This window comes from Elephas maximus, chromosome 15 (assembly GCF_024166365.1).
Source record: "Elephas maximus indicus isolate mEleMax1 chromosome 15, mEleMax1 primary haplotype, whole genome shotgun sequence".
Classification (NCBI taxonomy): Eukaryota; Metazoa; Chordata; class Mammalia; order Proboscidea; family Elephantidae; genus Elephas; species Elephas maximus.
This window is the reverse complement of record NC_064833.1, coordinates 77,097,972-77,119,147: the sequence shown is the minus strand read 5'-3', so window position 1 is coordinate 77,119,147 and position 21,176 is coordinate 77,097,972. Positions and strand designations below refer to the sequence as shown.

The 21,176-nt window shown below is 40.0% G+C and overlaps 1 protein-coding gene across 5 annotated transcripts in view; it reads right to left on the bottom strand.

The window, feature by feature from the left end:
• The window catches only part of PDE7A (phosphodiesterase 7A), a 135,594-nt gene that overhangs the window by 1,150 nt on the left and 113,268 nt on the right, over positions 1-21,176 (bottom strand). For 3 of the 5 annotated variants that reach the window (XM_049854106.1, XM_049854107.1, XM_049854110.1), the window contains 8 exons: positions 20,849-20,944; positions 18,876-18,976; positions 14,869-15,000; positions 14,578-14,669; positions 9,556-9,700; positions 8,855-8,951; positions 7,747-7,827; positions 539-2,364 (listed from right to left, as the gene is read on the bottom strand). In XM_049854106.1, the coding sequence (XP_049710063.1) occupies positions 2,156-2,364; positions 7,747-7,827; positions 8,855-8,951; positions 9,556-9,700; positions 14,578-14,669; positions 14,869-15,000; positions 18,876-18,976; positions 20,849-20,944 (953 nt within the window). In that variant the 3' untranslated portion in view covers positions 539-2,155. Of the gene's footprint in view, positions 1-538; positions 2,365-7,746; positions 7,828-7,897; positions 8,029-8,854; positions 8,952-9,555; positions 9,701-14,577; positions 14,670-14,868; positions 15,001-18,875; positions 18,977-20,848; positions 20,945-21,176 lie in introns of those variants that run through there. The other 2 variants (XM_049854108.1, XM_049854109.1) reach the window with 2 other exon arrangements.

The window sequence follows — 21,176 nt, the reverse complement described above, 5'->3', positions numbered from 1 at the left end:
TTGGTTTTTTTTTTTTAATATGGCTACTAGAAAATGGACAATCATTTATGTACTGTATTTCCATTGGATAGCACTCTTCTACAGAAATAATGCCAATATGATATTAAAGTTCGCACTATTTCCCTCTAATGAACTGGACCTGGGAAGATGTCAGGAGGCCCAGTGGTATCTTTCTTACATTGATGACAATCAAATAGACTTAAGTGGACATTTCTTATTACTTTACTTTTAGAAAGCCAATGATAGGAATAAATGTGATTAGTATTTTAGTATTTGCAAGAGGTGCTGATGTGGTATGTAATCCCCAACTGTGGTAACAGAAGATCAGAGTCAAGAGGCCTGGGCTCAAAGCTGACCTCTACTGTGCATTCTCCCGGAGTCGGCAAACCCTGTACCCCGGACGGTGCCCGCACACAGCACTGACTGAGTAAATATCTGATGAGTGAATGCAAAAGGCAAGAAGCTAAGTCTTCGATTTCCTAGTAATTTAGCATTAAGATTTCCTAAGGATTGAGTTGTAAGGTAAATATCAAAGATAAACTGTGAAAAGATAGGTTTTTATTCATCAAAAGTTAACAGCAACAGGCACATATTAAAATGAGTATGGCAAAGCCTTTTACAAATGGCTTCACACTCAAGCTTTCTCCCAAGAAAATGGCTGTTGCGACAAACTGTAAACATAATAAACAGTCTTTTACAGTAACAAGGGAAATACAAACGAACTAAAAGAAAGCACCAGTTTCTCTTAACACTAGATTACAGTTGTGCTTACTATACATAAAACAATTTAAAACAAATTATTACAAAAGTGGAATGTTTTTTAAGTTTAAAATTAGTCCTTAAATTTTGTCCTAAAAAACATCTGTTCACATCAAAAGGCCCATCAAAGGGTCACGTTTCATCAAAGGGAGGGACAAGAAAACAATGCACTTTTTTCAAATCAAAACAAGAAGTTTGGTCACTTAGCTTTGTGCATAGTTTAAGGCAACTGGAGCGATCTGTTTCAGCTGACCTACCTTCCCCTCCCCCGGGTGTGGCTGCTCACTATGTCACATTCTAAAATAATAAATAGCTTACATTTCAGATCCTTCCCTACGTGGATAAATAACACATGCACAGTCACACATGCACAAACATGCACGCAAACACGCATCCAGACATTCACACACAACATACCTCTCACCCACTGCAGCAAAAGGGACTTTAGTACCCTCGATCGGAAGGACACACTTCCCCATCCCACTTTATTTCAGATTGGCAGATACCCTGAGCTGATTATGGTGTTTTAAACATTCCACCTTTTTCTTGCATGTGCGGGTCAAGTGTACACTAGTGAAAACAACATGCAATGTCTTCACTGCAGAAAATCATAATACAGCTGGGACACTGGTGTTCTTCCCCTCCTACCCCAAATGAAAACCTAAGAGTTAAAAATAAATTGCATCGCCAACAGCACTGGAGTGGAAGCTTGGCGGGACTCCAGGATAAATGCTCAGTTTCCAGTGCACACGATAAAACCAGAGCGAAGGGGAGGCTTTGGTGGCATCCAAAGAAGAAAGAAGGCAAACCAGGGGGGTCAGAGAGCTGCAGTCTAAGGTTTGATCTTTAAAAACGCTAGTGGTTCCGTCACAATCATGCTCCACGGCAAAGTTAGAACCAGTATTTTCAGAGTTGATTTGTAAACATTGGGTCTTGCCAGAGGCAGCAAAGGCTGGGCACTTCACATTTCTGTTTTCTTAGCGAGAACTTAGTGGAAGGTACAGATACACGCTGTTGCATCAGACTGGTTAAATTCCAAGAGATTTCTGCTGAAAGATTCAGTTCAAGTTTCACGGTTTGAAGAATAAATTCTAGTTTGTTTTGAAAAACACGTGGCACACTGTGATACTTCCATTGTTAGTCCATTGGGATTCTTTCCTGCTGGGCTTTGCATATTCAAGGTTCTACACAAAAGCCAAATGCATATTGCTATGTGTTCAGGTCTCACAATTAAAAACTGGGTTCAAATGATCCAACAGAGGAAGTCTTGGAAATAAATAACGCTGGCATCATTCACTTGGAAACCTTGGCAGTCAAGAGTAAGTTCTCTCACCTCAAGACCCATTTCACATTTCTAAAAACCCTCTAGGAGGCAGTATGTCCCCAATTCTGGGGGTCAAGATGACCGGTTTTCCTGAGGTAATAACTGTGAGGTCAACTCCTCTAATGCAGCTTCCGGGTCCTCGCTGCTGGTCTGCACTCTCTGCATTCCCTTCCAGCTGGCTTTATTCAGCCCCATGTGGCCAAGCATTGTCTGCGAGAGCCTGGTATTTGAAAACCGGGCCCATTCCGTAAATAATGGCTCCACTAGGTAAGTCATAAAACCTGAACACAAGAAAAAAGTTATTAACGTATGTTCTGAAACTTTCTCTCTAAAAGATCTATAGTGTTTACCTTCTTCAGTCCTATTTCAAGAAAAAAAAAAAAAAAACCTGTTGCCATCGAGTCGATTCCAACTCATAGCAACCCTACAGGACAGAGCAGAACTGCCCCATAGGGTTTCCAAAGAGCGCCTGGTGATTCGAACTGCCAACCTTTCAGTTAGCAGCCAAATTCTTAACCACTACGCCACCAGGGCTTCCAAGTCCTATTCCAGTATTACCTAAATCTTATTTTTACAAAGATTCTAATATATGTAATTTATTTATCTTCTCTGAAGAATCTATTTCTTTTAATTTATTTTATTTTTGTTGTTGTTGAGAATGTATACACAGTAGAACACAGGCCAATTCAACAATATCTACATGAATAATTCAGCGACACTGATTACATTCTTTGAGTTGTACAACCATTCTCGCCCTCCTTTTCTGGACTGTCCCCTCCCCCATTAACATAAACTCACTGCCCCCTAAGATTCCTATCTCATCTTCCAAGTTGTTGTTGTCAATTTGATCCCATACTGATAGGTCTTAAAAGAGCACAACGGTCAAGGCAGACATTCTTTACTAGTTAAACTAAACTACTGCTTGGTTTTAAGAAGACTTCAGGGGATATTTCTGGCTTAAGGTTTAAAGATTATCTCAGGGCAACAGTTTCAGGGGTTTGTCCAGCCTCCATGGCTCCAGAAAGGCTGGAGTCCATGAGAGTTTTAAATTCTGTTCTGCACTTTCCCCCTTTTGATCAGGATTCTCCTGCAGAATCTTTGATCAAAATGTTCAGTAATGGTAGCCAAGCACCATCCAGCTCTTCTGGTCTCACGGCAAAGGAGGCAGTTGTTCATGGAGGCAATTAGCCACACATCCATTTCTTCCTCCTATTCCTGATTACGCCCTCCTCTGTTGCTCCAGGTGAACAGAGGCCAACTGTTTTACCTTGGATAGCTGCCTGCAAGTCTTTAAGACCCCAGGCACTATGTAACAAACTAGAAGATAGAACAGAAGCACTAAACATGATATTAGGCCAGTTAACTGGCACGTCCCATGAAACCATGACCCTAGACCCCAAACCAAGAAACTAAATCCCCTGAGGTGTTCAGTTGTACATAAGCAGACTTAGCAGCTGCTCTTTTTTGCTGTTATTGTTGTAAATATATCTACTACACAACTTTTGCCAATTCAGCTTTTTACAGTGGTACAACTTACTGACAGCAATTGCATTAATCAGCTGTGCAACCCTACCCTTAATCAATGTGATTTTTTTCATCACCTTAAACTGAAACTTAGTGCTCAATGCAGCTTTAAGTAAAGGTGAACTGACAGGCGTTATCAAATCCTTTCTGATTATTCCTCTCAGCTACACGACCACGCCCTTCTACTTCAGGAAACATGCAGTGGCATATCAGCTCTCTAAGGAGACCAGGGCAGCACACGGTTCATGGATGCTCCACCGAGACAACTGCAGGCTAAGACAGGGTCGCCTCAGGAGAGCAGGAGGAGCTGAAGAGGGCCTGAACCGACATGAGCAGAGGGGGGTTTATTGCTTCATCCCCTCAGTGATGATAATCTTCACACCTGGTCCTGATTACAATTGATCATTTTATTTAACTCAATCTATAAGGCCAACATTTACGACAAGAATTAATGAGTCTAAAAGGAACAGGGGAGATTAAGAAAGATGATTAGTGGAACTCTGGCCCTAATTTATAAAGAATGCTTAAAATAACTGATCTCTCTTAATTTATAGCCTGAAATTTATTTTTTATGGCTGTGAATTAAGAGAGATCAATCATTTTAAGAGTTATTTTGCATCTTTAGGTTATACAGCACTCAACTGCACACTATTTATATCAGCTTTAATACCACAGTATCTGATACAGGGTCAAAAAAAGCCTTCTAGAAAATAGCTTGTCAATCAAACCATATTATATATTAGGAGAAACAAATAATATTACCATCCTAAAGTGTTGATCTGTTAGGGACAAGGGAATGTACATTCAAATTCTAGTAGTGCTTGTGTAACAGTTTTCAAATTATTTCCATCCTAAAGATTTTTTTCTTTGCAGCAAAAGACCATGTGGACCACAGATAATATTGGTTCCATTCAGCCAACATAAAAATCTCACTGGAATTAAAGCGATTAGAACCTACCCATTAAATGTTGCCTAGTCAATTCCGACTCACAGGGACTGGATAAGACAGAGTAGAACTGTCCCATAAAGTTTCCAAGGAGTGGCTGGTGGATTCAAACTGCTGACCTTTTGGTTAGCAGCCCAGCTCTTAAGTACTGCACCACCAGGGCTACTTTTAATTTTTTTTTACTTTTAATTTAATTTAATTTAAATTTATTTTATTTTGAAACTTTTTTACTTTTAATTAGAAAAGTCATATATGGTCTGATGGTTGAATTTTTTTTTTTAAGTAATAATGGTATCCAAAGGATAGTAACGATTATCTGAAATAAGACTTTCATTCATTCATCCACCCACTCCACACATACTTGCTGTCCTTGTGTTTCTGGGGATATGGTAGTGAATAAGACAGACAAGATCCCTTTCCTTAAGGAGCTGACATTCTGGCGAGGAGAGAAATAACAACTGCAAGCGTTTCGTTACTTCAGTCGGAGAACACATCAGCTTTTTGGCAGCCCTCCCACACCGCTGTGTCATGTTGAGCCGCTCACTCAAACGCCCCATCTCACCTATGTGCCAGAGTTAAGTCATGAGCAGCTAGAGTTTTGTACCCAAATGCAGACCCTTATTATTATAGGTTTCACATGATTCATCATATTTGATTCCTCCCATTATTGCAACTGGTCAAAATCTTTTGGGATCCTGCCTCTGACATCCAACAAATTAGCTATCCTTTCTGGCTCCATGTTAACCTAAAATTTCTTTTAGTTCTTAATTTAAGTACCTGATCAAAATGAGTAAGTCAGGGCCATGGACACAGCCATTCGATACCCTCTAAGAGAACAAGGCTCTGATGTGATCTCTGACTGCAGTGAGGAAGCGCCTGCATTTGTTATCTTTCTCCTCACCAGAGTGCCAGCTCCTTGAGAACAGGGATCTTGTCTGTCTTATTCACTGCTGTATCCCCAGGAACACGTGGACAGCAAGTATGTGTGGAGTGGATGGATGAATGAATGACTGAAAGTCTTATTTCAGATAATTGTGACTACTCAGCTCTGAGCACAGCTGTTCAACCACCGGTTACTCCATGTAACTGTAGGAGCCCACATGCCTGTCTTATCTTCACAGATATCACAGGACACCTTGCCAAATGCCTTACTCTTCTCCACTACACTGTATTTTCTCATTCAACAAAACCAGTATTCTACCAAAAAAGTGAATTGTATTAATCGAGCATGACTTTACTTACTGAACCTATGCTGGCACCTAGTAATCCCTACTTAGCGTACAGGTTAAGAACCTGGGATTTAATGTCAGAAAGACCTGGATTTGAAGCCAATACCAACACCTGTCAACTATATAAACTGGGCAAACTATCTGAAAAATAGTTTTCTGCCTCATGGTTCTGCTGTGAGAAGTCAGTAGATGTCAATTGTTATCACCATTATCATCCTTTGCCTCATCCCTCACCCTATGATAATCCATTATAGACCTGTGTTCAACACTGACATCAAGAACTATATAAGATCTGCAGTTTGCAGCACACAGCTTCTTTTTACTTTTAAAAATCCAATTACAGTTGTTCACTGTCCACTTCATGGCAGCCTCAGTTCTGCAATTTGTTAAAGGCCACCAAAAGAGGTTCTCTGACCTCATTGGAAAGTTCTCTCATTAAATTAGAGTAATTTGCTCAGGCGAAAAGACATTTACTTAAAGTAGTTAAAAAAAAAAAAAAACTCTACCCATTCACCCATCTTCAATTTAATTCCTTTTTGCCAGTATTTCATCTACGAATTTGCATTTGAAGATTATTCTATTTAAGAATCAAAACAGAAGCAGAGGGACTTCTTGTTTTATTATCCTCCAAAACAGGAGCCTGTCTCTTCTGTGAACTCAGCAGAGGTCTTTGTGCTCTTGGACACTGGATGTGTGTGACGCCATCCAACAGGTCTTTGTCACAGTCTTCTGAGCTTTTTGCTGCATCCTCTGTACCTGTCCCTCTGCAATCCAGTTACTACCCACTTTATTTTTTTCTGTATGAGGACCCTTCACATTCCAATACAGAATTACCCACATTTCTCAATTTCTGACCCTACAGCACTGTCCTCCTTTCAGAGTATTACGGCATAGTATCTTCTGAATTTCCAGAAACCTTATGTTTCTAAAGTCTGTGTACACATTTGACTATGTTCAACCCAATCCACAAAGGCCCTACTTAACACTAGCTGGCAAAATTACACTCCTTCTTCTACACATTGCTGAGTTCCTGCCCCTCTGTCATCCCCAAACCCTAACACACACAATCCTAGTCCGTCCTTCCCATGCTAGTCTATAGCAAGCTGCACGGACTCCATCACAGCACGTCTCAGTCTACTTTCTATTACACTTACTAATTCACTCAACAACTAGTTCTCAAGTGCCTACTGCTTCTAGGTGCTATGCTTTACTTGAGGAGTACATAAACAAGGGCAAGGTGATGTGCTTGGAGCCCTCAGAGATGCATATCAAATGCTGCAGAAGCCTGGAAGAGGAGTGACTAACTGCCTGGAGAGAGTGGACAGAGGCTTCTGGAGTAGAGGGGGTGGCATCTCAACTGGGTCTTCAAGAAAAGGAGTCCACTGGGCAGAAGGGAAGGACTGACAGGGCACAGAGTGAAGGGGCAACACCTATTTGGGGAGGAGTGCCAAGTTGTTGCAGGTAAATGATAGGGAAGTGTAGGAGAGAAGACTGAAGAGAAGTTGAGGCTTCTCTTCCCGTAGGCCTGTATAACAGGATGAAGAATTCAGATTTAATCTAACAGGCTGTGATCAAAGATCTTGTCAGAAAACTTTAAGTAGTAGTGGGAACTGATCTTTACATGATGATCATGCTCGGTGGGTCACCCTTTTCAATTTAAAATGGCAATTTCAGAATAACGTAAAAGAAACTTTCACATAGGCAAGTAATGTATTCTTTCAGTTATAGAGCAGCAACAAAGTTACTGCTTGCCTGCTCTGCAAAATCATATTTTTCATGACCCAAGTTCAAATAAGAATATTAAGTGCTATAACAAGGAAAGACAAAGGTAAAATTTCTGAAATAATTTTAAAAAAGAAATGAGCATAAATTTAACATTTTGTATTTTAAATGTATTTCTCTTGACACAATTAAAATCAGTAGTATTTTTCTAACCAGCTATATCTAAATATATATATAGTTACCAATCTGGATGTTGGCAATGGATTCGGACTGACGATCACAAAATGGACTCACACCCAGATGATACTTTTTTTCTATATCTCCTATAAATTAAAAAAAAAGAATTATTAATATGAATATATCCATTGGTTAAATATAAAATTAAAGTCTTCATCTTACCTGTAAATTCTTTAGAGAAAATATCACATACTTATTAAACCTCACGAGAGGATGAACGGCTTCTAAATTAGTTCTTTTTTAATTTTAAGTTATTCACACTCAGAAAGGGCTGCGAAGCTGAGATCCTATTTTAAATGAAGGAGGTGGAAAACTTTTACTAGGTGTTATCCTAAGATTGTTATTTTGTCGTCATTTTAATTTCTAAAATGAAAGTAGATGAAATGAGGATCCAGTTTCCCAGCTTTGAGTCACAAAAATGTTTTCCATGTTCACAGGGCCATGGCCTTCACAACGACAAGGATAGTGCAAGCACAGCACTGGTCAGTGAAGTAGGGAGACTCTTCTGTACCTATACAGCAAGATTCAAGGAGCCCTGATGGCACAATGGTTAAGTGCTCAGCTGCGAGCCAAAAGGTTGGCAGTTCAAACCTGCCAGTGGCTCCTTACGAGAAAAGACCTGGGGATCTGCTTCTGTAAAGACAGCTGTCTTGGAAACTGTATGGGGCAGTCCTACTTTGTCAAATGGGATCACTATGAGTTGGCACTGACTCACCGCACACAATAACAGTTAAGACTCCAGCCTGGGCTATGTAGATTTTTAAATGCACACCCAATTATATATGCTTGATAATACCAAGGAGCCAAGAACAACGATAGTTCTAGATCAACCATAAAGCTACAAATAAATTAACCAACTCTCTCCCCCATGTTTTAGATGCAAGAACTAGTTAGAATGAAATGCTGTTTTTTGGATCACTCCAAAAGAGACCTACTAATTTTTACAACAGATGCTCAATTTAGATATTACTGATTACACAGACATCTACTGTGCATTATCACTAAAAGTGTCAAGCATCTACTGCTAGGTTCCTGTAATGGTTGAGTTCTTTATTTTATTCATATGATGCTAAAAACTGAACTGAAAAATTATCACTCACTACTGTAACTTGCCTTGATGGAAGAATTCTTCTGTTACTTTTTCACTCCACTGCTTGCTTAGTTCCCAGGTCCGACATGGGTTACAAATATCAGCACATTTTAAAGCCATCTAGCAAACAAAATATTACAAATGATCTTTTTTTTAAAAGGCAAATCTCAATCGTATTAAATTTAAATATATTCTAATAGTGGGAAAAAGAGCATTTTAAATGGAAAAAAAAGATGGCGACAGAAAATTTATTATCTTTTGTATTAGTTTTATGTTATTATCAATCATTATTGCAGAGAAGCTGAGGAATAAGCTGTAAGACTGCTGACTGAATTGTATTTGCTTGATAATACAACACAGCCAAGCACAAGGACGTTTCTAGATCAACTATAAAGCTACAGATAAATGAACCAACTCTCTTTCCCATGTTTTAGATGTGAGAACTAGTTAGAATGAAATGTTCTTTTCTGATTGGTACCCTTGCTTGCAAAAGATGTTTTCATCAGAAATCTCGAGTGTGTAAAATGCAAAAGCAGTATGTCCCTTCCTAGGGCACAGACTTCCAGTGAGCTTCTGGGGAAAGTGTCTACATGAACTGAAGGAACCTCCTCAGGTTCCTCTCAAGATTTCACCAACTCTGAAAACCTACCCTGCAAGAATATTTCATTTTAGTCCAAATAGGTGATTTACCCTAGAAACGGAATATTTCCAAGCCCCGTTTTACCTGTAAAACTAAATGCCGATGACTAACATCTTCTAGGCATAAGTCCCCTCTATCCAAATGAGATCTAAACAATGACAGATACTCATTTTGGCGACTGATGTCTGTGGCAAGTATCAAAGCACCTATCTGAGTCTCCATTTGTTGCCTGGAATTAGAAAAATACAAAGAGAAAATATAAGACTTTCAATTAAATAGTTAATCCTTAACTTTTTTTTCTTAATACCTGGAAAGCTTTATAAAGCCCTAAGGTATTCTAATTACCATTCAACTTTTAATTTATCACCAAAAATTATGCTGAGTGAAATAAGTCAATCACAAAAGGACAAATATTTTACCAGACCACTATTATAAAAAACCAAGAAAAGGTTTATGCACACAAAAAAACAATCTTTGATGGTTACAAAGGAGGGGACAAGTAGGGAGGGGAAATCGCTAACTAGATAGTAGACAAGTATGAACTCTGGTGAAGGGAAAGACAACATACAGTATAGGGGAATTCAGCACAGCTTGATCAAGGCAAAGTCATATAAGCTTCCTAGACACAGCCAAACACATTGAGGGACTGAGTTACTGAGGCTGAAGGCTGGAGACCATGGTCACAGGGGACATCTAGGTCAATTGGCATAACATAGTTCATAAAGAAAATGTTGTACATCCTACTTCGGTGAGTAATATCTGGGGTCTTGAAAGTTTGTGAGCAGCCATCTAATACATCTATTGGTCCCACCCCGTCTGTAGTAAAGGAGAATTGAAAAAAAAACAGACACAAGGAAAATATTAGCCTGAAGGACTAATGGACTCCATGAACCACAGCCTCCACCAGCCTGAGCCCAGAAGAACTAGGTGGTGCGTGGCTACCACCACCAACCGCTCTGACAGGGATCATAATAGAGGGTCCTGGACAGAGCTGGTGAAAAATATAGAACAAAATTCAAATTCACAAAAAAAGACCAGATTTACTGGTCTGACAGAGACTGGAGTAACCCTTGAGACTATGGCTCCTGGACACCCTGCTAACTCATAACTGAAGCTACTCCCCAAAGTCGACCTTTCAGCCAAAGATTAGACAGGCCTATAAAACAAATAATAACACATGTAAGAAATGTGTTCTTAGTTCAACCAAGTATAGGAGATGAAATGCTCAACACCTGCCCAAAAGCAAAGACAAAAAGGCAGGAAGGGACAGGAAAACTGGACAAGGGACATGGAGAACCCAGGGTGGAAAGGGAAAGGGGAAGAATGCTGACACATTATGGAGATTACAACCAATGTCACAAAACAATTTGTGTATTAATTGTTCAGTGAAAAACTAATTTGCACTGCAAACTTTCACCTAAAACACAAGGCAATTAAAAAAAAAAAAAAGAATTTAAAGAATGTTAAAAGAAAAAAAAGCTATTAAAATAATCAAAACTAAAGCCAAGGCAGTCTGTAGGAAAATGCCAATATGTAAACATCCCAAAAAGAATGCCTTTATTCTGCCAGCCAAAGTGAAATTATTTGCTTTTGTAAAAAGAGCTAACAGATACATGAGGAAATGCTTGAAATCACTAGCCATTAGAGAAATGCAAATCAAAACCACAATAAGATATCATCTCACCCCGACATTACTGGCACAAATAATAATAATAATAATAAAAAACAGAAAATAACAAATGTTGGAGAGGCTGAGGGGAAATTGGAACTCTTAGGCACTGCTGGTGGGAATGCAAAATGATACACCATTTTGGAAAATGATATGGCGCTTCCTTAAAAAGCTAGAAATGGAAATACCATATGATCCAGCAATCCCACTCCTGAGAATATATCCTAGAGAAATAAGAGCCATCACATAAATAGACATATGCACCCCCACATTCCTTGCAGCACCGTTCACAATAGCAAAAAGGTGGAAACAACCTAGGTGCCTATTAACAGATGAATGGATAAACTATGGTACATACACACAATGGAGTACTAAGCAAGGATAAAGAACAACAATGAATCTGAGAAGCATCTCACAATGTGCATGAATCTGCAGGCCATTATGCTAAGTGAAATAAATCAATCACAAAAGGACAAATACTGTATGAGACCACTACTATAAAAACTCAGGAAAAGGTTTACACACAAAAAGAAACAATCTTTGAAGGTTACAAGGGAGGGAAGAGGTGGGGATGGAAAAACACTAAATAGACAATAGATAAGCGGTAACTCTAGTGAAGGATAAGACAGTACACAATACTGGGGAAGCCAGCACAATTTGTACAAGGCGAGGTCATGGAAGCTCCAAAGACACATCCAAACTCCTGAGCGACTGAATTGCTGGGCTAAGGGCTATGGGGACCATGGTCTCAGGGAACATCTAGCTCAACTGGCATAACATAGTTTATAAAGGAAATGTTCTACATCCTACTTTGGTGAGTAGCGTCTAGGGTCTTAAAAGCTTGTGAGCGGCCATCTAAGATACTCCATTGGTCTCACCACATCTGAAGTAAAGTAGAATGAAGAAAACCAAAGACACACGGGAAAGATTAATCCAAAGGACCAATGGACCACAACTACCACAGCCTCCACCAGACTGAGTCCAGCACAACTAGATGGTGCCTGGCTACCACCACTGACTGCTTTGACAGGGATCATAATAGAGGTTCTGGACAGAGCTGGAGAAAAACTATAGAACAAAATTCTGACTCATACACACACACAAAGATCAGACTAACTGATCTGACAGAGACTGGAGAAACCCCAAGAGTATGGCCTCCAGATACCCTTATAGCTTAGTAATGAAACACTCCTGAGGTTCACCGTTTAGCCAAAGATTAGGGCGCCCATAAAACAAAACAAGACTAAATGGGCACACCAGCCGAGGGGCAAGGATGAGGAGGCAGGAGGGGACAGGAAAGCTGGTAATGGGGAATCCAAGGTAGAGAAGAGGAGAGTGTTGACATGTCATGGGGTTGGCAATCAATGTCACAAAACAGTAAGTGTATTAATTGTTTAATGAGAAACTTATTTGCTCTGTAAATCTTCATCTAAACAATAGAAAATACGAAAAATAAGTTTACTAGCTTTCTAATACCTAATACAATACATATGTTTTAATATAGTACTTTATACATCCAACTTAAAAAAAAAGAAAAGCCAATAGAAGATTGGTATTTTGTTTGAGGAAATTCTTTGCTGGGATATGTTAAGAGTAAACAACTTTAGTTTCTTTTTCAGTGCCCAAGTTCTGAAATGCAGAAGGAAAATTCAAATGGAAAGAATAGCCATTCAACAACTGACTTCTATACACATTTTGACTGAAATGCCTGATTAAATCCTGAGGAAACGCCACTAAACAATTTTTTTTAAAGTTTAGATTCAACCACATTTTCTGGATCAAATTCAAGAATAAACTAATTATTTTTATATAGATATCCAAATTGTCTGGAAGGGAAAAGGTAATCTGTTCATACAAATAACAAACACATTATATCATGTTAAAAACTGCCTCAATGCAAATAACAAGAGAAATACACTTTTTAAAATAATTCCTGCCTTTTTTCTTTTTTTTAATACAATGGGTCATGACAAACATTATCTTTGCATAAATCTTTGCATAATGATCAGTGAAAAACCGATTAAGATGTTATCAGTAAAGCTCACAATACCAAAAAAACCCAAACCCAGTGCCGTCGAGTCAGTTCTGACTCATAGCGACCCTACAGGACAGAGTAGAACTGCCCCAAAGAGTTTCCAAAGAGCACATGGCAGATTCAAACTGCCAACCCTTTGGTTAGCAGCCGTAGCACTTAACCACTACGCCACCAGCGTTTCCAAAGCACACAATACTCTGAATATTAAATAAAACAAACCCTAAATGAAGAAAATACAAAAGAATGCTATGAAGTAGTGTTCCTCATTTCCAGTTTTTATTGCTTAAAAATCTTGAGAATCAACAGGGTTAATCATCAAATGCAAAACATGATGAAAAGGGAATTTAATGAAGCAAACAATCTGCCTTAATCAAGAGAAAGGTAATTCATATATACAAACACTGTATGCTTCACACAGTTTTTACATTTGTACTACAGCAAGAAATAATTTCACTTACCAGAAGTACCATCCTACTGTCATAACGCCAAATGGTATCCATGAATAAAGATTTAAAAAATAAAAAATAAAGTCCAGCTTTTTTCTTATGGTCATTACACAAAGCACTGAGTTTTTTATAGTTATTTTAAATTAAGAGGGGAAAAAGGAAAGAAGAACAAAGATAGTAATTTAATTTTTGATACTCAAACCGTACTCTAACAATTTTTCCAGACCTAGATGGTTTACATGATCTCCTTAAGGGCACCTTCTCTCAACGAGGCAACGTTAAAAGCCTGTTTGTGAACCACACTACGGCAATGATGGGAGATTTCTGTTACCCTCCAACCATCATATGGGGCTCACTTACATTAGTGCTTTTTATTAAGCTCTCAAACTGGCCTAACTTTATTTTTTCTAAGATATTAGTATTTTCTGTTGTTCTTTCCACTCATTAATTTATCCTACCCGTTCAGAAGTGGTTCTAGGACTATGCTATTTAGGATATAAAGCATTCTCTTTACTTTCTCATTAGTTTGAAAACTTCTTGAAATAGATTTTTAATGACTCTATTTATTACACAAAATGTTTACTTTCTATCCAATTTGCTTTTACATAGGTTCTTTCAAAGAGTGTAAAACGGAAGTCTGTAGTACTGGTTTACGTAAACATATCGTAAACTGTGACCAAGTGAATCACCAAGTGAAGTGAATCTTACTGTACTCAAATCCATGGAATGGCCTTTCGTGAAATAAGCATTCACTATAATACTACTGACTGTACTTTAGAACAAAAATTTTCATATAATTTTTTAAAATATTATAATTTATCTATTAATTCTAACAAAAACTGAAAACTGTGGAACACCTGAATACAATAACAATCTTTTAAACTTTATAAAATTGCTTTGCCAACTTTTTGTTTCCATAGTTCATAACAAATTAAGTTTGCCTCAATCCAACATACCTGTTTTCTAGTGGCATATGTGAGAACAAGCCGGATTCTCTCAGTAGCCCCACTGCGGATCTCCAGTGGTGATTTTCCAGGACTGAGGTATTCTACAAGTAAAGGTGCATTTCTGAGCTAGGTAATGGTAGGTCTCTTTCTGAACATATGGAATTACTTGTTGGTAATACCAATCCTGTTAAAATTCTATCATTCATTGAGAATTTATGTTCACTACTTTCATATTTTCAAAACATGCAACACTTTCTAGAATTCAAAAATAGTGAATGTGGACAATAAAATTTCACTAACCTTGTATAAAGTTGCCAAGTAATGGTTAGTTTTAATAAGGAAAGGTTGATTAACACCTGGGTGATCCAGATCATGGGTGGCAGCTGCAATTAAGCTCAGCAAGATATCCCAAGGAGTTACAGAACTGGCAAGCTAGAAAGTGACAAAAGAACAACTAATCACGAGATATCACTGATATATATCGCTACGTTACAATAGCGGGCCACAGCGGAGTTTTTCAGGTACACTGTTGTTAATGCCACCATGAACTGCCCAGTGCTGGCCTCATCACAACACCGGGGACAGGAGAGACACTACAGCAATGTCCTTGTCCTCATGGAGTCTACAGAGCTCCTCATCAACTGTTTCATTCTTGATAAGCTTAATTAAGATAGCAGCTAAAGTACAGATCATTCTTTTTCAAACACAATGGCTTTGAAATGATAGTTTTCATTTCAAAATTAAACCACAAAGGGTTGCTTCTATTTCTATTACTGTAGCAATTACAATATATGGACCTATAACTTTGAGACCTATACATCTTATTTTATCACCAAATTGGTTACTGCCATTAATAATGTAATCTAAAATGTGAGATAATTACTGCAGTCCCAGTGTTTAAGGAAGCTCTGGAGTAATCATGTGAGTGAAGGTCAATGTCGAGTCTGTAATTAAACCCTCTGAACAAATGGACATGCTCACAACAAGTGTGCACTAGATATTCATACCAGAAAATGCCATCTTGTTAAGCTAGTAATTACAATTCTACTCCTGATAATCATTACTAAGCTTATTTGATACAATAATCACAATAAATAAAAGTTTATTACTTACTAAAGTTTTTCAATAATAAAAAACAATTGCCTTGAGTCAAATCAAACGCCTCTAACTCCACCTGACTCCACTGAAGGCCCTGCCGCTGCCTCCGGCCCCTCCCACAGCCAAGTGACTTAGTCGTGTTCTACAGCACTTCACAAGCCTCACGATGCTAACGCTCACACTTCACGAGCCTCGCCGTGGTAACGCTCACGCTTCACGAGCCTCGCCGTGGTAACGCTCACGCTGCACGAGCCTCGCCGTGGTAACGCTCACGCTGCACGAGCCTCGCGGTGGTAACGCTCACGCTGCACGAGCCTCGCGGTGGTAACGCTCACGCTGCACGAGCCTCGCGGTGGTAACGCTCACGCTGCACGAGCCTCGCCGTGGTAACGCTCACGCTGCACGAGCCTCGCCGTGGTAACGCTCACGCTGCACGAGCCTCGCCGTGGTAACGCTCACGCTGCACGAGCCTCGCCGTGGTAACGCTCACGCTGCACGAGCCTCGCCGTGGTAACGCTCACGCTGCACGAGCCTCGCCGTGGTAACCCTCACGCTTCACGAGCCTCGCCGTGGTAACGCTCACGCTTCACGAGCCTCGCCGTGGTAACGCTCACGCTTCACGAGCCTCGCCGTGGTAACGCTCACGCTTCACGAGCCTCGCCGTGGTAACGCTCACGCTTCACGAGCCTCGCCGTGGTAACCCTCACGCTTCACGAGCCTCGCCGTGGTAACGCTCACGCTTCACGAGCCTCGCCGTGGTAACGCTCACGCTTCACGAGCCTCGCCGTGGTAACGCTCACGCTTCACGAGCCTCGCCGTGGTAACGCTCACGCTTCACGAGCCTCGCCGTGGTAACGCTCACGCTTCACGAGCCTCGCCGTGGTAACGCTCACGCTTCACGAGCCTCGCCGTGGTAACGCTCACGCTTCACGAGCCTCGCCGTGGTAACGCTCACGCTTCACGAGCCTCGCCGTGGTAACGCTCACGCTTCACGAGCCTCGCCGTGGTAACGCTCACGCTTCACGAGCCTCGCCGTGGTAACGCTCACGCTTCACGAGCCTCGCCGTGGTAACCCTCACGCTTCACGAGCCTCGCCGTGGTAACGCTCACGCTTCACGAGCCTCGCCGTGGTAACGCTCACGCTTCACGAGCCTCGCCGTGGTAACGCTCACGCTTCACGAGCCTCGCCGTGGTAACGCTCACGCTTCACGAGCCTCGCCGTGGTAACGCTCACGCTTCACGAGCCTCGCCGTGGTAACGCTCACGCTTCACGAGCCTCGCCGTGGTAACGCTCACGCTTCACGAGCCTCGCCGTGGTAACGCTCACGCTTCACGAGCCTCGCCGTGGTAACGCTCACGCTTCACGAGCCTCGCCGTGGTAACGCTCACGCTTCACGAGCCTCGCGATGATAACGCTCACCAGAGCTTCTCTTTATTTAGGTTTACGTTAGGGCAACCCTTCCTGAACTTTCATTATCATGTACCCTTATCAGTAAACATCTTGAGCATATATCACCAATTTGTGTATATTTTTAAATTATGCTACTTTTGCGTCAGGATGGATCAATCATCTTTTTCCACCTCAAGGTTGGGTTTAGGAGTCCCTGGAATTGGGGCAAACAGTTAAGTGCTCAGCTACCAAGGGTTGGCAGTGTGAATTCACTGGGTGGTGCCATGGAGGAAAGCCCTGGTGACCTCCTTCCGAAGGATCACAGCCACTGGAAACCCTGTGGAGCAGAGCTCTACGCTGACACACACAGGGGCTCCTGAGTTGGGATCAACTCAACGGCAACTGGTTTACTGGTTTTTAGGCTGGTTTCTCCTCGGTCTGAAAAATCACTGTCTGGGGCTTTGAAAACCCTGCAAAACTGTACACTTTTTGAAGGCAGAGAATGTGCTTTATTTACTTTTTTATTACCTATATTTGGTACATGGAGAAGCTCAGTAAATGGTGAGAAAATAGTGAAGAAAATTACTTCGTCTTCAGGACTCAAAAGCACTTTAAAAATAAAGATTTTTAAAAGGACTTGTTAGTAACCAAGATGAACAGAAGGCAGGAAGGCACACTGTATGGAGCATATAAAGCGACCCGCCACCACCACAGACATGGTCAGGTGTGCGTGTGTATGCTGTATGAACATGTAATTTATTAAGTAACAGGCAAAAGTATTATTTTCATCACTGATAGCTAAAACTGAGTAGAGTGGCAGAAGAAAAGATATAAACCATCCTGGGAGAATAAAACAATCCAGAATTAGACTTAACTAAAAACAACTGATGCATGACAACATGAAACATCAAACCATCTCAGGTGGATTAAAGAGTTAACCACTAAAAACACAGAAAAGTGAGGACTAACGGAATGTTTAAAAGCTCTTGAAGGGCAAGTAGGTGGTACATTTGAAAACAAAGAAAACACACATGCAAACCCCCCCACCCCCGCAAAAATGTGATTGTGTAAAATGTAACATTTCTTCTTGTGAAAAAAAAGAAACTTTAACCAGAAAGAAAACTCAATGAGTATCATAAAAAATAATAAGGAATTCAATGGCATTAATACAACTTTTAAAGTGGATTAATTCTCATGATTATATCTGGCAATACTTGGCAATATAGAAGAGTTGTGTAAAGTAAGGATGAAACTGCAAATCATTAAATGTATAAAAAAGTCAGACTGCCCTTGTGCCAGCAAAGCTATCACGACAGTCTTTTTCAGTAAAACAGAAAGTCAGTAAGTGGTGAGTTTTCCTGTTTTTTTTTTTTTTCCTGAGTTCAACGAAAAATCTCACTGTTTTCATTGTTTGCTAGCATTACGCTGATTCTCCACTGTAATGGTTACTGTTGTTAAAATAAAATAATCACAGTAAATAAAAGCTTTTTATTAACTGTTGTTGAGTGCCCTCGAGTCGATTCCGGCTCATAGCGAACCAGCAGAACAGAGCAGAACTGTCCCATAGGGTTTCCTAGGCTCTGTTTTGAGAGCAGATCACCAGGCCTTTTCTCCCATGGAGCTGCTGGTGGGTTCAAACCATTGACCTTCTGGTTAGCAGCCGAACACTTAACCATTGCACTATCAGGGCTCCTTGTTAATAGTTATTTCGAATGTCTAATTCATTTAATAGAATACTTCAATCAAGGGAAAATACTTGAAAGTAAATAGAAAGAAATTTTCTTAGGGTTTTTACTTGAAGTAAATGTCAACATCTTACCTTGGGTTCTCGTAAGTAACAGTGCATAGCCTGAGTAACATCCGCAGCATGGACTGCGTTGTGGTAAGGGTTCTGACTATGGTAATCTTCTTGAATCATAACTGCATCCAAGAAAAAAAGATCCCCAATTTAATTGCAAATGGTGGACATGTACAAACACAAAATTGTGATGATTATGAGTTATCGACTTATACTTTTCATGTAGATAATACAAGCTGAAACTGTCCAGACTCAGAGAGGTGGTAACCACCTTATAACTCACAGGTATATCCAAAGAATCAATATCAATTTGACTTTGAACCTCTGGGAATGTTTTCATGTCAAAATTGTGAAATAAATATTTCTTTTTTTGTTTGTTTTTCCTTTTCTTAAATGTGAGTCTAATATGGTGCCAAACTCCTTTGACTCTTTTTAAATTGAAAGAGAATTCTCAATTTAATAAAAGCAGTACGGTTCATTCAACAAATATTTATGCCAGGCACTGGGTTCTAGGTGCTAGAAATTTGGCAGTGAACAAAAGGTAGCACAGCCCTTATAAAGCTACCATATTACAGATTCAGAGGTACATGAAAGCAATCCTGTTGGCGTGCAATCAGTTAGTGAAGGGTTGATCTGGAATTTACTTTTCGGTGGTAGGGACGAGTTTTCTGTTAATCATGCCCTCTCTTGCTCAGTTTCCTTTATGTCACTGTGAAAAAGCAGACTGCAGTTAGGGGTGTAAGCTGTCCCCATAATAGCACGAACTAGCTGCAATCCAGCCTGCACTACAGGTCCAGCAGCCTACCACTCAAATCCAGCGGTCCCTAAGCAAAGCAAGCCTACCCTAAGGTGACTGAGACACCCCCGGCTAGGGAGTGGGGGACACTATTAGAATTCCGAATCTACTTTTATTCCATCCTTTAAACAGGCTTTTAAATATCCTTGTTAGCATCTATTTTTACGTGTTTTATGATGTATATATTTGGACAGTAATATAGGCATATGATTTATAATTAAACATGCATTTGAAAGTTTTTCAAAAGCTCTAGGTAATAAATTTATCTTAGTTTGGTGGTTAAGTGGAATGAAAATATCACCTTCTGCAAAAAATGCTAAAAAAGAATCCTCACGCTGCTAATTTTTTCTAAGATATTTCCTTACTTGGTGAAACACTGTAACTTTTTCCTACCCATACGATCTAAGTATCATCCTGCACATTTAAACATATTCTGTTATGAAAATTTCAAAATTTAGCCTTCAAAGTAATCTTTAAAATCTGATGTCAAGGAATTTCAGGGATTAAAGGAGAGACCTATTTGCACTGTACTTTCCAAGTTTCAGCCTTCAAAAATCCAGAACAGTACAGAAAACACATCATCTTTGTCACAAGCTACAACCAATGTAAGAGACTGATGGGGAAATTATCCTAATTTTCTGCCATTCCTGGTATCCACGGCCATGGTGATTTGCAGCTCCTCCATCAGGAGGTAGCACCCTCTCGCACATGACTTACTTTGACCACAGAAGGCGACAGGAATGAAGGTGGCCAGCCTGAGCTGGAGTCTCAAGAGGCCAGTGGTGCCAGCTCAGCTTGTTGTAAAATGAATAAATACTTCTTTCTTTTTTTGTTTTTAATGTCAATCTATTATAGTGCCAAACTTCTGTCTTTTTTTTTAATTGAGTTTTAATAAGAGACCACATAGCACAAAGACAAGTCAGGCCAGTTCCCGCCGAGGCCCCAGCCCAGACCTGCAAGGCCAAGCTGCAGCTCACCTGCTGGCTGACTACACATGCCAACGTGAGCTTGGCCAAGGCCAGAAGCAGTATTCAGCGGACCCACAGACTCAGGAGCTCAACAAATGCTTGTTATTCAAAGTCACTAAATTTGGGGGAGGTTTGTTATACAGCAATACCTAACTGATACAACTGATAAAACTTTTAAACAAGTTCTTATACAAAATCTCGTTACTGTTAAATGGATTAGAATCACTTACCTAAAAACCTACGAAGTTTCATCATATCTAAATGGAAGTATTCAATTAATCCATGAAGACTAAATAAATGAAAGGTTAAACTTACTAGACTATTGCCTAAAAAGAAAGGAGAGATATTACATTAGTAGGAAGAACGAGCTAACGTGATTGCACTCCACTCCAAACATGGATTGTGAATATAAAACATGGAGAAGGAAAGCTAACCCCCTACTTTTTACCTGTCTAAAATTTGCATCTTCCTATTTTATCAGTTATGAGCACTAAACATAACAGCTTTCTTCCATTCTAAGAAAAAAATTATTCTTTATTATTTCAGTTATCCACAAGT